This window comes from Bombyx mandarina, chromosome 18, assembly GCF_030267445.1.
Source record: "Bombyx mandarina strain Sakado chromosome 18, ASM3026744v2".
NCBI lineage: Eukaryota > Metazoa > Arthropoda > Insecta > Lepidoptera > Bombycidae > Bombyx > Bombyx mandarina.
Window position 1 is genome coordinate 5,653,242 of NC_143224.1, and position 18,869 is coordinate 5,672,110.

Genomic DNA, 18,869 nt, shown 5'->3' on the forward strand with positions numbered 1-18,869 from the left:
AGAACCTAGCCGTGCGGGCTTGCAATTCTTACAACCAGTAGAAAATGCATTTACAAGACGTGTACTTTTATCGACTTATACAGAAATAAGCTTGTTAAATGTCAAGGAGCACAGAGTAAATATCAGAGACAAAATAAGAAATACGGAAATAAGAAATTAAAATAAAGCTGCTTACTTATTTGTCGAACTTATTGACCTTCAGAAATGGCTTTGTACGGGGCGCATGCTACACTGCAGTGACAATAAATAAAGTAGGCAATTTTACCTGTGATAGTTAAAGGACAGAAACCCGCCAAAAAGATGGAACGATGACATCTGTCTGACCTTGAGTTCATATTGGACTACGGCTGCTACTGCCGGAGATCAATGAAGATAGTAAGTAGCACTATGTTAGTGACATTTTTAAACTAATTAAATTTAATTATGCCTCTTTTTATCTGGAATAAGTCTAACCTAGAAGATTTTGTGTAGTATCTAGCGATGGGACTGTGCCGGTGTTCAAATCCCGCAGGCAGGTATCAATTCTTCTGTTGAAATACGTACTTAACAATATACTTCCGCGTGAAGGAATAAGATTAAAAATAAAAATCAAAATTATACTTATCAATAAAATATAATTTTCATAATTGTTTACTACTTACTTTAAAGTCGTCGTGGCCTAAAAGTTAAGACGTCCGGTGCATTCGTATCTACTGATGCAACGGTGTTCGAATCCCGCTGGCGTGTACCAATTTTTCTAACGAAATACTTACTCAACAAATGTTCACGATTGACTTCCACGGTGAAGGAATAACATCGTGTAATAAAAATCAAACCCCCAAAATTATAATTTGCGTAATTATTGGTGGTAGGACCTCTTGTGAGTCCACACGGGTAGGTACCACCACCCTGCCTATTTCTGCCGTGAAGCAGTAATGCGTTTCGGTTTGAAGGGTGGGGCAGCCGTCGTAACTATACTGAGACTTTAGAACTTATATCTCAAGGTGGGTGGCGCATTTACGTCGTAGATGTCTATGGGCTCCAGTAACCACTTAACACCAGGTGGGCTGTGAGCACGTCCACCCATCTAACTAATAAATAAATAAAAAAATACTAGTGTTAGGTCATCTTGTGATCCGGACTATTTCTGCAATGAAGCTGTATGTTCTTAAGGAACCGGTGCAGCAATTTTACTGACTTTCTAAATGTTACTTAAATTTATCTTAACCCATTCCCTTTACCAAATCCCAAAACTCTTCCTAGTTAGCAAAGCAGGTAAAAGAATACACAAGACACTTAATTACATGTTCAAACTTAAAGCAATGTAAAATTATGTGAGTTGTTAGTGTTGTTACTAAAAATTTTTTTTTTTTTCCTACCTATTTCGATAGCCTTGAGAGGCTATTTCAGCTTCGCCCTAACGTTTGTAGGTGAGCTCGCGGGGCTCAACCGGAGAGTTGCTAACACTGACCCTAGGAAGAGCAGTGCTTCGCAGAATCTACCACCGGATCGGAAACGCGACCCACTGAGAAGATTCGGCGAGAAACTCAGTGGGCTTTACTAAAATAATTCATTACCTACACTTCGCGTTCCCGCCAAAAAGTCCGCAACGCAGATTACTGGATTATTGATTGGCCTTATTCATAAATAGTGTAAATCTGTACAAATGTTTATTAACGACTTCTCGTAGGTATTTGTTGAGTTCGAATTTGTTAAATTGTTATTGCCAAATGAATAGCGCGGGTTCACTAATAATACGTTATATCACGTTAATGATGCTCGCTTAAGTTATATCTGCTTTTCTTATCTTCATAAAATAAGTTTATCGTGTATTTATCGTGTTATAAACATATCTAATAATATATTAAAATTGGATGAACCAAAATTAGCTGTAAGAGTGTTATTTTTCAAATATATTTCTGAACGAAATCTAGTAGCCAATGGTTGCGGTCTGTGAAGAACCAATCAGAGCGATAATACTGTCGCTTGATTTTAACGTTTTGAAAATTTGAAAACAAACGTCCCATGGCTGTATCTGTGTGACTTATTAATTTATAGCCAGTGTTTTCTAATATTTGAGTAAAATCGATAAAAAGAAGCGTTGCAGTGTTTTAATAGTGCAGAAGTTTTTCGTGTTTCTTAGGTTTAAAAATGATTACATTTACAGAAGACGTGAACAAGTTGTTGTAAGTTTTTTTAAGGTTTCCCACTCTACGTTTAACAAGAATTAAGTTTATCAATCTGTTGTGTAAAGTGTGTTTGCGGTTGGTAAAAAAGATTTTGGTTTTGTACAAAGTTATACAATTCACATATCATCAAAGGTTAGGCGTAATCGAGCCTGATCAATAACGGATTTTTCTGTCATTTAAATTTTTATTCCAAAGCAATTTAAGATTCAATTCTTTCTTAGAAATCATATATGTTTCGTTAATGGAAAATAAGAAAAATACAAATTATCCCTCAACTGCAATACCCACTGTCTATTTCTAAGCAGATCCACACATAATTGCCGATGACATAGTACTACTTAGAAATTCATGATTTTGAGCTATTGAGTTAATTAACGAATAATATTAAGAGTAGAAAACACCACGAAAACAATAGTAGGAACTTTAAAACCATCCTTCATTGGTTTTAAATATTAATTTTACAGCAATGAAGTCCTACAGGAGATTTCTAATAACATCCGTGAAATGATGGAGGAGCTCTGGTTAAACTGGTCTCATTTGGGTGTTGATGATAGCACCAAAATAAATAACATAACAAAACTCGTTCAAATCGAGAAAGAACTCCACCGAGATGTGATCTCAGAGACCAGACAAAAATTAAAAATCATGCAGGGACAAGTCGATAGTAAGTTACTCACAATTTATGTAGTAGGTACTTCACTATTAGCACTCACATGAACACTTCCCCTTTCACAAGTCTTGTTTTCACTTAGTGTCTGTTGTTTTGAATTGTTTTAAGCTTTACTGTTTTGTGTGCAAAATATTGTATACAGTTCTTTCTCTAATTTACCAAAAGCTGATTACACTGCTTACTGCATTAAAATGTTACTTAAACTAGAAGTAAGATATTTTCAATAAATCCAACAACCATTCCTTCCACTTAATAGAATTGTATATTAATAACATTATCTATATAAATACATTTTGGAAAATAGTATTGTGATAAAAAATTTATGTGTTCAATATTTGGTAGCTCGATGAATGTTAGAAGTGCAATTTATCTTGAAAATATCTAGAAAGGAAAACCTCACAATTAAAAATTTAATCCCCATAGACTTATATAGAGAAGCTTTCAGTATTAGTCATCATGGATGGTGAAAGGTTGAGTCCTCTTCTGGGCAACAAACACAAGACTCATCTGTCATCCTATTGCTTAATTGTAAAATACAACAAAAAATAATCAAATACTCTTTTCATTCTTGATAAAAGATTATTCAACAAAATCAGTAGAACACCTAGATATCTAACGGCATTAATCATGCAATTATTTTAGTGATTCTTTAAGCAAGCTAAAAATTTAAAGTCAATCACTCTGAATTTATAGTAGAATAAGCTTGTACTATATACTTTTAGTTGGTAAATTGCAAGCCTGTGCTCTGAACTAAGTTACATTAATCTCAAAACTATGAAATCATCTCAGAGTTTCAGTACCATAACATCAAGCTTTCACCAATACAACAAACTTTGTACTCAGCACCACACCATTTATAGTATTCAAACTATGAATAGTTTAATGTATAATCTGCTGTAGAAGTGTATTTGGATGAGTTTTTATTTTTTTTATTGCTTAGATTTTTTTTTATTTTTTTTTATTGCCCTTGTAGGCAGACGAGCATACGGCCCACCTGATGGTGAGTGGTTAGCGTCGCCCATAGACTTCAGCAATGCCAGGGGCAGAGCCAAGCCGCTGCCTACCACTTAAGCTTAGATGGGTGGACAAGCTCACATCCCACCTGCTGTTAAGTGGTTACTGGAGCCCATAGACATCTACAACGTAAACAGCTGCCCCACCCTTCAAACCAAAACGCATTATTGCTTCACAGTAGAAATAGGCAGGGTGGTGGTACCTACCCGTGCACTCACCAGTGCGGGTCCTACCACCAGTAAAAAGAGTTTCAGAACATTCTTTTTCACCAGTAAGTGTTGCAGGATTTCACTGATATCTACTGGAATAGACTGAATGTTGAAAATTGGAGTGGTTATATAATAATATAACACTCAATGCTAAAAATACTGATTGCATCAATGTCATAATTGTTTGTTTACTTAAATATAAAATTTTATTGTAGAACTTAAAGAGGAAACTGAAGAACTTAGCAGATGTTTATCAGTGGACATAACCATATTGGATTTCAAAGAGGAAATGATGCTCGTTGAATATAAGAGAGAGTTAGAGGAACAAATCTCTGGGTATGTTGATCATAGTACTAGTTTTTATTCCAATTTGCCTAGATAACATTTACTCATTCATTCAATTCAATAGTGTTCATAGTACTTGTAACTTAAATCAGAAATAGAAAGAATAACTTCAAATGCCATTTACTTACATAAATATATATTTTAAAAAAATCTATGTTCCAATACAGTTATAGAGAACAAGTTGAACAACGTCGTATGAAGATGGAACGGCTTTTAGAATGGCAAAGAGACCTTGTAGACAAGCTGGGCGTTACCATCCATGAGCTTCAAGAAATACCACTCCCCTCTGAAGAAGAGCTTGATAGATTAAAGGATCATCTGGAGAAATTGCAAGCTGAAAGAGATAAGAGAGCGGAGATATTCTTAAATGTTCAAGTTGAGGTCAAAGATATTATGGGTAAGCTACATGGTTTGAAGAAATTTATTGTAAATATAATGTTCATATGGATGAGTGATTGGTGTGTATAATAAACTTGTTTTTTTTATATATTAGATCAACTTAATGTGAGCCTAACATTTTGTTTATAGTTTTTTTGATAATGAGAAAATATTGATGGTGAATGATATGGGTTTCTTTTATGAATTTCAGAAAAACTACAAATAAAGCCACATAATAAGTTTGAACATATAGTAACTTCATCTTTATCAGTGGATTTTAAAGTAACAGATCTAAACATGGATCGCCTCGCCAAACTTCAACAAGATTTGCAGGAGAAATTTGAGCAGACTAATAACAGGGTAAGTCCATCCCTCCATGCTCCACCATCCCTCACTTTCAGTAATTTGATTAATAAAATAAAATAACTCAACACTATAAACTATATTATTATCAGCTATGAATAAAAAAAAAGTGTCTTGTAATTTGCTAGTTACATTGTAATACATTTTACATTTGTAGTACATTTTAGTCTAAAATTGTAATGGCATGCTTTGAAAATTATTGTAATATAATAATTATAAAAATATCAACTTTAGTTTTTTATTACCATTGTGTTAAGTTAATTAGTAAAATAAACTCCGCAGAAGCTCTAAAACTGTACATGAAACAGGTAACATGGTAGGGCTTTATTAAAATTTTTAATACACAAATGGAATTTGGTCTCATTCGCTTCTTCTAAATAATCTTTTAAATAAAGGTGCTGGAGCTTCGTGAAAAATTATCCAAGTTGTGGGATTGTCTTGATGAAGATCAGATATACAGAGAGAACTTCCTTCATGCCCATCCTGGCTGTCACCCTCAGACTGAATCTGCTATCAAAGAGGAGATCAAGAGATGCGAACAGATCAAACGGCAGAAAATTCAGGTATTTTTTGTTGGACAGAAGCTGTTGGTGTATCAGAATGTTAATAAATATTACAAAATTTAAAAGAACAATACTGATTTTGTTAAAAATGCTTATGTTTCATTAGTAAAGTTATATAAAGTAAAGATTCATAAGTTTTTCAAATATAATTTTATTTTTAGAATTCATTATGGATTCAAAGTGTGTGCCAGCCTTAGTTCGCAAAGTATAGAAAATATCTGTCAAGGCTTTAATAAACAAGAATTCCACATGACCACAACTACTCTTCCAAGAGTAACAGACTGATGATAGATTCAAAAATATTTTATGTCTATAGACTATCTTTTATGTTTAGGTGTTTGTGGCGAATGTACGTACGAAGATCAAGTTGATGTGGGACAATGTGATGTACTCGACCGATGAGCGTGAGGAGTTTGTGCATTACTACCAAGATATTTTCACTGAGGACACCCTCACTCTGCATGAATTATATCTTGAAAAGATAAATAAATTTTACAATGAAAATAAGTAAGTTATATTTCCTGTGCTCTGTAGTATCTGAAAGGGCTTTTTAAGTATTGTATTACTTTCCCTCTTATCTGTCTTACTCCTGTAATAATATGGAAATCTAAACCATTACTCTCCTTGTAGAGACATAATCTAGATTAAATCATATTTTTATTTTACAAGGAATATATTTGATTTGGTGCTGACACGCAAGAATCTGTGGCTGAAGATGACAGAATTAGAGGCGAGAGCTTCCGAGCCTGGCCGCTACCACAACCGAGGTGGACAACTGCTACGAGAAGAGAAAGAAAGAAAAGCTATTGCTAGCAATGTTAGTTAGCTTTTAATATTCCATCATATAATAGTTTGATTTTCGTTAGGATTAAAGGCTCGGTTACTTCACTACAACTCCTCGCTGTCTTAACTGTATTTTTTTTGTTACTTAATATCACACTAATATCTGAAGTTGCAAAGTTTCCTTACATACTCTGTTTAAAACACACTACACGGTCTAATAGTCAAGACCTAAAGCTAAGGAGAAACCTTTAGGGTGGTCTGTAATACAGGTATTGCTGATATGTTTGTACCATATTAGTTCACATTAATAAATTTCAGTCAGAAACAATTTATAAAAGTGGTATAGTTATTGAACAGTATGCTATGAGGCATGTAAGTTGTATTTTAATAAAATTTATTAGTGGAATTATAGTAGACAGTAAGTAATTTTTATTATTTCGTTTTAGCTTCCGAAAATAGAAGCACAGTTAAGGGAATTGGTATCTGAGTACGAAGCCAAGACAGGATCTACCTTTACCGTTGATGGTAAACCCCTGTTGCAACTAATGGAAGACGAGTGGGAAGCTCGAAAGGCGGTAAGTGTTGTAACAAAACTTTCAATATATATATATAAAAAAAATGTTTATGATTGTTTTTCCTTAGTCCTGTGTTGTATCTTTTGTTGACTTAATAGTTGCTGTTCGGAATCGCAAGAAAATCATTAACAAATGAAATTTTAAAAGATAAATATCTGTTAACTAGCAATCTGCAGAATTCAGGCAAGAACACTCAAAATGCCCATCTCTGTAAATAAAATCAATAATAATTATTGTAAATACAATTTTATTGAAATCGTTCTGGTTCTGACATTCGTTACCTTAAAATGTCGTTCTGGGATACCACACGAGAGAATTGATCCTAGAGTTACGTTGGTTGATTGAACGTGGAGCGTATCCCTTTCCGGTCATCGTTCCCGTCGAACCCGTCGCTTGCGACGAAGGGCTCGACGAGTAAATTAACCCTCAGATACAGCCCACTGAGTGTCTCGCCGGATCTTCTCAGTGGGTCGCGTTTCCGTTCCGGTGGTAGATTCTACGAAGCACGACTCTTGCTAGGGTTCGTGTTAGCAACGTCGTCAGGTTTGAGCCCCGTGAGCTCACCTACTAGTTAAGGTTACGCTGAAATAGCCTCTCAAGGCTCTCAGCTAGGTAGGAAAAAAATAAAAACGTGTCCCTGTACAGGAGCGCCACAACAAGCTGTCGGCCCGCAAGCAGGCGCTGACGCCCACCACGCCGCTGCTGCGCTCGCTGGCCACGTCGCCGCTCGGCAAGCGGAACCGCACCGCCGCCGGCCTCGCGCACACCGCCGACAGAAACAAGTAACTATCACTCACCCACTCGAATACGTCACATCCGGTTTACACACCGCCGACAGTAACAAGTAACTGCCACTTACCCACTCGAATACGTCACATCCGGTTCAAGCGGTCATCGGAGCTCATAGACATCACTACGTGAATGCCACCGCCCGCCCTGACGCATGACTACATATCACTACAGGCTACATCCAACCGTCAGCAATTACACACAGACGTCTTCTTTTGAGCCACGGCGCCTTCAAAATCATAATCACTGTCTATGCATCCACAATGCCATGGCAAGTTTCTTTCAACAAAAGTAAGTCCCTAGCAGTAGGCAGCAAGTTCATTTTTCCCCTGGAGATTGAATGTGTGGGTTTACTCGATATAATTAACGTTAATTTTACATGAAAATGCCCTAGAATTTGCTTTTATTAGTCAATAGAATAACCCCATGTGTCAGTCAATATATTGCACCTTTAGAATTGAAGTGGCTTAACTAAAAATTTTAAGAAAATACGTATTATACTTTGAATTACTTATAATGTATTCTATTAGTTTATAAAATTAAAAATAAAAGTACACTTTTCGCACACCTTACGCATACCTTAAACCTTAAGGTGTGCGCTTTAAGGCATAAAGTATTAAAATCAAAAATGAATATTTTTTTATTTTTTTTTATTGCTTAGATAGGTGGACTAGCTCACAACCCTATTGGTATTAAGTGGTTACTGGAGCCCATAGACATCTATGACGTAAATGCGCCACCCACCTTGAGATATAAGTTCTAAGGTCTCAGTATAGTTACAACGGCTGCCCCACCCTTCAAACCGAAACGCATTACCGCTTCACGGCAGAAATAGGCGGGGTGGTGGTGGTACCTACCCGTGCGGACTCACAAGAGGTTCTACCACCAATAATCACGCAAATTATAATCATTACAATTCTTCAATAACATTTTTGAAGTTTACCAAAAAACAAGAATTTTGGTTTAAGGAACTTCGATTGTAAAGGTGCGATATAACAAACACCATTTAAAGTAGACTGAGTGAGTAGACACTGACAGTAAACAGTTCCTTCGAATAACGTATAGGCCTCCGACGAAGAGGCAGCTCATCACGGGCAGCGCCACGAAAGCGGTCACCACGTTCACCAACAACCTGTCTGCCTTCAAAAGATCTGCTATTACAACTGTCAAGAGGTAAGCGATAATCTGTGCCTTATAATTTTTTTAATTTAAACTTAAGGAAAAGTTTTAATTTTTTTATTAATGTTTTAATTTGAGTCTATCATTGAACCCGGACAGTAGTAGTGTTATTAGGTGTTTTTTTTTTTTAAACTTAAGAAAGCCTTTAAATTCTTTTATTAATGTTTTAATTTGAGTCTATCATTCAACCCAGACAGTACTAGTGTCATTAGGTGTTTTTTTTTTATTTGTTTTTTGGACATTTTACTAGTCGTAGACTACGTTAGCTGTTACTCCGCCCTCACTACTGGGTCGAGTGTCGTGGGTTCGATTCGGGCAAACGTTCTTGCTACGAACATATTTAAATGTATATACTGTTGATCTTGTGACTTCGCACCGTAGGTACCACAAGCCTGTCCCTATCGCTCAGCAATTATGTGTTTGAAGGGTCAAAGCAGCTAGACCTTGTAATTGAGACCATTTGAAGTCGTCATGGCCTAAAGGATAAGACACCCGGTGCATTCGTATCTAGCGAAGCACCGGTGTTCGAATCCTACCCTTTTTTCTAATGAAATACGTACTTACGAAATGTTTACGATCGACTTCCACTAGTGAAGGAATAACATTGTGTCATAAAAATCAAACCCGTAAAATTATAATTTGCGTAATTACTGGTGGTAGGACGACTTGCCCGCACGGACAGATACCACCAACCCGCTTAAAAAATGGGTGGAAGAACTCACTGCCTACCTGATGTTAAGTGGTTACCGGAGCCCATAGATATCTACAACGTAAATGCCGCCACCCACCTTGAGATATAAGTTCTAAGGTGTCAGTATAGTTACAACGGTTGCTCCACTCTTCAAGCCGAAACGCATTACTGCTTCACGGCAGGAATAAGCGGGGTGGCGGTACTTACCCGTGCGGACTCACAAGAGGTCCTACCACCAGTAAAAGTTAAGTATATATATATGTACATAAATGTCTATGATTCCGATAGGACAGGGAATCTTATTTTGGGCTCAAATGACCGCGCGTGCCTTGTCCCCGATTATTTGTTTATTTTCGCAATCGATACCACGGTCCGGACAATCTAAAACTTAACACTTTCTAAAGCTAATAATATTAGTCGTTAATTGATTCAAACTTTTATCAATTCACTAGTGCAAACTGGAACACATATTACATTAACTTATGTAATTTATCTGAATAATTTTGTTTCCTTCCGTTGTATAATATATATAAATAGATACATACATTTTACACGTATTCAATAAACAGAAATCTATATCTGTATTGATATATAAATCTACAATGGTTTTTACGGATGTTCCGTTATAACTACTTACCATCCGATTGACTTGAAACTTGGTGTCCATGTAGAAAATACACGCACTTAATGGATATGCTAATATTTATATGAGTGTTGGACTCCCTACACCAGTTGCGGGGGCGTTAATGACGAGAATCTTTGTGGGGGTGAGAAATAATAATGTTAATTTTAAATGCCCAGCGAAGCAGACGGGTACAGCTATAATAGATAAATTTACACTTGTCGACCATCCTAGTTTAGTTACTGATGTGGAAAATTAGATGATGGCACAATTTCATAAATATGTATAAAGGCGAAATAGACATTCAAAAGTATCTGCAAAAAGCGTTTTTATTGCTTTCGCCTTAGAGCTCATAGTCCGCTTCGTGTTAAACGGTGACTGCAACACATCCTCAGTCCCGAAGTAGAAGACTCAGTTGTATAAGATCATCTCATCTTGACGATTTCGAAGCAAAATTACGGTACCTTTGCGAGCGGTCTCGCCACGCGCCCTCAACTAATCGCGCGTTGCATAAGTGCGCAGCGGTTCATAACAGTTATATATTATGTATATATTTGATCATAATAATCTCGTTGCTTATAACGCGTAACAGTAATTACGGCTTATAAACTAATAAGGGAAAATGAAAAAAGTATAAATGTGGAAATTCTTTTGCGGTTGTTAATGTTGTTATAAAATAATGTTCGATGACTTAAGGGTTTAGGTTTTGAAATATTTCGAGTCTCATTTGTTATGCTTTCATGGTATTGTAGTAAAGTAGATCTTTCTAAAGAACTAATAACAATTTGGGTGTTTATGTTAAACTGCTTTATGTCCGTCGAACCCTAACTTTAGTACTCGTTTATGTCGCAAACCAATCTAAATGAGAAGTTGTTAGCAAATCCCACCCGTCCTGGCTGAGCCTTTGCTCGCCCACCTGTCCTGGTGAAACTGGAAAGGCATCCGGGCCACCAGTAATCTTTCAGTCATAAAAAAAACAATCTAAATTAGTCATAAGTCTAGCGCAATTTTTTTTTAATTGCTCTTTTAGGCAGTCGAGCATACGGCCCACCTGAGGGTGAGTGGTTACCGTCGCCCATGGACTTCAGCAATCCCAGGGGCAGAGTTAAACCGCTGTCTACCGCATTGAAATTAAGGCTTCCTGCCTGTGTAGACGGCGCATTTACTCCATTAACCTTAGCCAGTTGGATTCTGTGCCAAAATTCATTTATCAAATTTTTTACATTTTACAATAATTAGTAACTTTACGAAAGGGGATTCAGATGTTTCGTGTTTGCGTAATGTTTTTTTTTGAGTCCGAAGAATTTGTCGTTCATAGATTCTCAATTAATGATTCTAAATGAATTGAATCATAAGGTTTTAAGTTTTTTCTTTTTTTAAATGATTCGTTTCCGCTCAGTATCGGCATGCGCTAGTACGGTCTGGGCCAATTGCATTGGTGGTCAGTGCCTTTCTGTTAAAATTCAATAAACAATAATCAATTTATTACTGGTGGTAGGACCTCTTGTGACTCCGCGCGGGTGGGTACCACCACCCTGCCTATTTCTGCCGTGAAGCAGTAATGCGTTTCGGTTTGAAGGGTGGGGCAGCCGTTGTAACTATACTTGAGACCTTAGAACTTATATCTCAAGGTGGGTGGCGCATTACGTTGTAGATATCTATGGGCTCCAGTAACCACTTAACACCAGGTGGGCTGTGAGCTCGTCCACCCATCTAAGCAATAAATAAAAAACTTCGGTTACATTCAATCATTTTCGATTTTCCATAAATTCTTATTATTACGTATTTATTGTTATAGTTATGATATTTTTCATTCCTTCTTTATAATTTCAGTGCACGTTTGTGACTTAACACAGTACAGCAAAATACGATTATAAATTACATCATTATGACTAAGGCAAGTTTTATTGACAGGTATAAAACGAAAAAAATAAATGATCGTACTAAGTAAATTATATTTCGTAATGTAGAGGGAATGAGAAATATTGTACTTGTAACACTTATGTATAGTAATTACAACGTTACATAATATTGTTTTAAAAGTAGGCTCACAAATTGCATTAAGTAGTTTTTGTTGTCGATTAAAATGAGCGTGCATTTTACCAATTAGCGTTTTATTGTGTTCTATTTTGATTGCTGTAGTGAATTACTAGTATTGCTTTTTGATGTGTAATAGAAGCTGACAGTAATATTTTTTTTTAAACACAATTAGACTTATTTAAGCTCGGTTACAGCGAATTTCATATTATATAGTAACATAATAATATATTTTATCAATAAGCTTTTTTTTGCATAAGAAATTGATTTGAATTGATTTGATAAGAAATTGAATTAGCGGTAGGCAGCGGCTTGGCTCTGCCCTTGGCATTGCTGAAGTCCATGGGCGACGGTAACCGCTCACCATCAGGTGGGCCGTATGCTCGTCTGCCTACAAAAGCAATAAAAAAAAGAACTCCCAATTCGTGTGAAACATACTAATTACAGTGTAGACCAAAATGTGTTATAGTCTTCCTTTTCTTCTTTGACCTTACCCTGCTATTTGGGGTCACCGCATTATTTTTTATTTTATTTATTTATTTTTATTCCATGGGTGAACGAGCTCATAGCCCTCCTGGTGTTAAGTGGTTACGTGAGCCCATAGACATCTACAACGTAAATGCCGCCACCCACCTTGAGATATGAGTTCTAAGGTCTCAGTATAGTTGCAACGGCTGCCCACGACACGATGTTATTCCTTCACCGAACTCCTCTTTCTATTCCGGCCTATCATACACCGACACTGCACTCACAACTTTCTCACGCATATCTTCTTTTACACAGTCGATCAATCTTTCTAAGACCCTCTTTCCTAAAATTTGTCACACTGAGTTTATAAATATGATCGTGGAAGGATGTTTCATTAGTTATCTGATTAATTTTTGTATGTATAGATGCTAGAATAGCAATTTTTATTCAAAAATGTGAATAATAATAAATTCTTAACAATTGTAGATAATTCGAAAGGGAAAATGTTGTATACCAGATTATTTATATTTTTAGATAAATAATACAAACCATCACATTTAAAGTTTCGCTGTATGTTTCTTATGTTTGATTGGTTAATGTTTTTTTTAAGTTTGTGGTCTAACTTCAGAGACGAAGTCAGTGGCCAACCAATCGTTAGGTACTTTCTCGTTCATTGTTTTTCTCATGATTAGAGGTCGTAGCAGATTGTGAGCAAACATCTACTTGTTTTTCTCGTGGTGCGTTCTCTCTGCGTGGAATGCCTTCCATATGTTTATGAACATTTTTGCATTAGGTCCATTTTCCAGTAATTTGTTGGTTTCTTTGTAATGCAAATAAAATACCTGAGGGTGGTGCTATGGTGGTGATAACTCCCGAAATTTGTGTATAAAACTAAAAAGATTTCTTAAAACAACAATTAAATTTTGTTTTGTTTTTTATTATACAACAAATTAAAAATTTATTGGTATAAGCCTATTTGAATGCAGAATATATATATGTGTATATCTGTAAACAACCATTTCTTCATCTCATTCTGGCTTGAAATCGTAATTTTTATTAGCACACAGTTTTCACAATCACAATTAAACAGTTTTCACTATTAAAATTACACCCACAATTCATATTCAGAACTATCATAAATTGAAAAAGCTATGGTTGTCATGAAAATTAGTTTAGAATTATTATTAATTTATAACAATTTCGTAATAACTGATAAAAAATACTAGTAAATTAAGATTTTTTATTTATTACCACCTTATAATTATCACGATAATTATCAAGTGTTTTTTTTAGTGATTGTTGAGTGACTAATATCTGCTAACCTTGATTATTTATTCATAAATATTGATCGCAGGCGTATCAGTGGTCGTTTGGCAGCCAGAGCGGTAGTCGAGGGTAAGGGTGACCATGCCAAGAGGAAGCTCGACTATGGAAACGAAGGGAAGAAAACACCAAAAGTCAACGGCAGTATTTTAAAACATAAGCGTACCGTAAGTATATTCTAAATATTATACATGCATCTTTTCATTGTTGTTATTTCGCCTGACCTTACTTTAAAGTGATCGTAGGGAGTTTTGTGAGCCCGCTCGACTAGGTACTATTTTTAGATTTAGTCTCAAAGCAAATTGCCCTTGAGTTGTTAGGTCTTCTTCGGAGGCGCTCGGGTAGCTGTTAGCAAATCCCACCCCTCCTGGCTGAGCCTTTGCTCGTCCACCTGTACAGGTGAAACTGGAAAGGCCCCCGTATCACCAGTGATCCATCAATCATAAAAAAAAACTTCAGTGAATTAGTAAAATCCGTTTTAGTTTAGTCACAATTTTATTGGAAGTATATTCTTAATTAAAAATTTTGCCATACAAACCATGGGTTAAACATAAGAGGCAAATAGTTAAGTTGTCACGGCCTATTTATCATATAACATTTAAATATCAAATTGAGTTGTAGTTAATTTTCTCCCCATTTAGTGTTGAATACGGTAAAATTTGTCCTTGACATTTCCATTTGACTGCATCTTGAGTTCGTGTTCAAAGATTTTATGTAGAAGGCCGTGATACATTACCTGAATTTTAATTAATAAAACAACCTTAATTCGTTACCTAATTAACACTTAAAAATATCAGCTTAAAGTCTGATTTTAACTAGATTCATGTTAATTTTAATTCAACATGTCTAATCAGTTAGCGCCATCTAAGCAGAAATTGAATATCTTTTTTTGTCAAATTAATATACGCGTCCCATAATAAATGGCGTTTTAATTATTAAGTAGCTTTTGCCCGCGACTCCGTTCGCGTGGAATAGTTACTTTGACAAAACGCAAAATTTTACCCCCACTTCATTTACGTAGAAAGTGAAAATATTTTTGAATTATAGAATATTAAACCTCTATTTTAAAACATTCTTTATTGGTGCTCTACTTGTATTGGTCTTACCGTGATATTATATAGCATATAGCCTTCCTCAATAAATGGGCTATCTAACCCTGAAAGAATTTTTCAAATCGGACCAGTAGCTTAGATTAGCGCGTTCAAACAAATAAACTCTTCAGCTTTATAATATTAGTAGATATTATGTACAGTGTTTCAACGAATAAAAGTAAATGCATGCGTTCAATATAATAAAATATGATTGTGTATAATACCCCTTTTCCCTATTTTATATTCAATGACAATCGCTTTTAAAGACTAGTTGCGTGTCGGTGTTGCGCTCATTGTTTTTTTTTTTTTTTTTTATGGACCCGATCGTTTTTATGTTATAACAATAAAAATAAAAAATGTATTCCAGTCTCACGGCAAGCGTCGGAGCAGCAGCCGCAAGTCAATGAACGCGACGCGCTCAACTGAAGACGAACGAATCTCGAACAAAGACCCGCTAATGGAGACCACGCTTCTAACCACTTACACTGATTTCAAGGTAAACTATATATCTAAAAAAAAAAAACTGCAAACTGCTTGCTCCTAATTCATAGCCAAGCATTTTGATATCTATACATATAAATAAAATTGGAGTGTCTGTTTGTAATATTGAAATAACCGCTTTTTACTACATGCATATGAATGTATATACGGTACATACACCAAAATAACATTTTTTACAATTTTTGTCTGTCTGTCTGTTTGCTCCGGCTAATCTCTGGAACGGCTGGACCGATTTTGATGAGACTTTCACTAATAGGTAGCTCAAAATATAAGGAGTAACTTAGGCTACTTTTTTTACACCCGCAGTTATTGCCGTACCGTACGCAACATGGCGGGCTTCGCCTATCAATCAATAATAAAATTTAATGTTTCCGAAGCGAAGTGAGGGCGGGTCGCTAGTAATAAATATAAATAAATAGTATAATCATTTAGAACAATAAAATATTTATGTAATACAGTGTGGTTGCGATTACTCACGCTTAGTCGTTTACATTGTCAATGGCATTTATGGAGGTTGCATTTGTACAGCTGGTCTTGTCTGCCGGATGCTAAACGAATTATATTTGCATTATAATTGAATACAAGTCCCGAATTATTGAATACCGTCTGCTCTGTCTGAAAAGTATGTCTATGATAGTAATATCTTAAATAAAACATTTAATATTTAATCATACGTACGATCCGTGATAATGTTAATCTAAATCTGTGAAGCTGTGGCCTATACGTTTTGTTAATATTGGAATAGTAACAATATTGTAGTATACGACACGGTATAACTAACGCACGGAAAATTCATTGATCACGTTCTTCGAATTATTATGCATTAACAGAGTGATACATTTGAATATCGATACTTGATCGATTAATCGAAATATCGATTAAAATCTAAGATTAAAGGGCATTTTTGTTTGTTATTTCACAAGTAGGTTCCCGATCTAAGTAGTGTTACCGGAAACTATAAGCATAACAGCATCGAAGCCTCCACTCATCTCGAGGCACTGAGTTATGAAGACACAAATATAACGCATTAGCTGTTACCCGCGGCTTCGCCCGCTTGTTCAAGGGAAAGTGTCAATTAATTTTTCTAAAGATAATAAAACAGCTTCTCGTAGTAATGAAATGTTTTTTCGGGATGAAAGCTACCCCATGTAATTCCCCTGACTTAATACATCATCATCATTTTAAAAAAATCATGTCAATCCGTTGCTTCATTTCGACTTGAAAAAAGAACAAATAACACTTTCACATTTATAATATTAGTATACATTATAATACCTGCCTTACTCCTCAAACTGGGATACATGATCGCTTTGTGACAGAAAATGTTACTGATGACATCATTGCTTACCACCAGTAATTATGATAATAATTTATAAGCTCTGTGGAGCTGATTCAATTCAATTTGATCGTTGAAGTCTTTCGTTTTTTTGTGCGTTCATGAAGTTGCTCATCCAATTTAGATTTTTGATACTATATAATTTCCTTACAATACAACTTATCAATATTATTTTTTTGTCAAGCTGATATCGTGGGTATTTTTCGTTTTGACACGACTGTCACACTGACATACATACTAATCGTTTTTTTTTTAATTTATCAATTTTCATTTCAGGACGGTATAAACGAACGTCAGATCAGTCGCAGTTCGATGGCCAATCCTAAACCGCAGGAAGGCCTCGTGATGCCCACGATTATTTGTTCAAAGATCGAAGAGAACTCTCCGGTCACGCCAAAAAAAACTCCGAGGACGAAAACGCCACTGACCCCTAAAATAGGCAAAGAGAATATACAGCACATAATGGCGGTCACGCCCAAGAATAATCTATTGTACACACCCACGCGACTAACGCGGTCGGCTCTTAAACTGAACAATGACGGTTTCGCGACGCCCCGGGCTCCATTGAGCGCAACTAAAGTAAACCTACAGCGGCAGAACACGGTGACGGGAATGTCATTGAAAACCACCCCGAACAACGTCAGCCGATCTAAATCTCACTCGCATTTGGTCAGAGTTAAGAATCTACCGCCCCTCATCTGAGGGAACTTGTGTAAAAATTTATAGGATATATTTTGACTATTATTTCATTGCTCACGATGGGGATGATGACGAAATTCCGAAACTACCCACAATTCAGTATGCCAAGATCGAGATATTGATACGAGAAAATTACTTCCCACTTAAATTCAAATTAAATTTGTAATATTATTTTTTTCTAGGGCAAACATCGTACTTACTGATATCTGTCTACTATTATAAAAATGTGATATCATTCCCATTCCGTGTGATTTAACACAAAAAGAGGATTAAGTTGAAATATAAACTATAGATATTGCTTTACCTGATGTATGCAAGTATAAATCTATTTAATTAATAATAAAGCTAATGATTTTTTCATGTCTTAACTGTAAATGTTATGAGTTTTCTTTGCGGAAACTAAGTTTTTATTTTTTATTTAATACAATTTGGACATTTTCATTATAGTTTACTTGACATTCATAGATAAGGTTTTTTTGTTGTTGGATCTGTTTCGATTTCCTGTTGTACATGTGAATCTCCGTAATATCGTTTGTTTTGAGTGAGTTTTTAATATCTGATTTTATTAGTTTTATGTGGTTGTCATATTATTTAGAATTTTATTGATATAATGTGTGGAATAATAAAGGATATTTTTAGTTGACGAATTTGGAAATTTGGTTTATTGAAATTGTCGTTGTTCATAGTAAAAATATGATAACATGAGTATAAATTTTATTTTCTTTAAAACTCCGCTAAGTAAACAAACAAAGCAACAAACAGATATTTTGAATGAATGAAACTGAATTAACCGACAAAATTCACTTTAGCAATCTGGCAGCTCTAAAATATCACTCAAGAAGTATGTACTTAATTTTTTTTATCAGTATTTGAATATAATTAATAATATTGCAACTCGAAACTTGACATACTAATATTTACATTTTATTCTCTATAATTTAATTAGGATAATGTACAATTTAATATAATGATGTAAATTATGGCTGTAATATATTACATACTTTAATTAGATTCGTTTTATTTCGAAGCCCTCTAGAGTTATTGACAACATTTTGAAACTATTAG

General features: G+C 35.3%; 1 protein-coding gene across 2 annotated transcripts; it reads left to right on the forward strand.

The window, feature by feature from the left end:
• The first annotated feature begins 238 nt into the window (after nucleotides 1-238).
• LOC114246358 (protein regulator of cytokinesis 1) lies at nucleotides 239-18,810 on the forward strand. 2 transcript variants are annotated; one of them, XM_089734785.1, is made up of 14 exons: nucleotides 239-375; nucleotides 2,633-2,832; nucleotides 4,277-4,397; nucleotides 4,574-4,803; nucleotides 4,996-5,144; nucleotides 5,543-5,710; nucleotides 6,045-6,217; nucleotides 6,380-6,527; nucleotides 6,940-7,068; nucleotides 7,714-7,850; nucleotides 8,923-9,030; nucleotides 14,209-14,344; nucleotides 15,636-15,764; nucleotides 17,382-18,810. In XM_089734785.1, the coding sequence occupies exons 2-14, from the start codon at nucleotides 2,673-2,675 to the stop codon at nucleotides 17,805-17,807; spliced, it is 2,214 nt and encodes a 737-aa protein (XP_089590911.1). In that variant the 5' UTR covers nucleotides 239-375; nucleotides 2,633-2,672; the 3' UTR covers nucleotides 17,808-18,810. The 2 variants fall into 2 exon arrangements, with proteins under 2 accessions (XP_089590911.1, XP_028034641.2); XM_028178840.2 differs by lacking the exon at nucleotides 239-375 and adding an exon at nucleotides 1,906-2,165.
• Nucleotides 18,811-18,869: the final 59 nt, after the last annotated feature.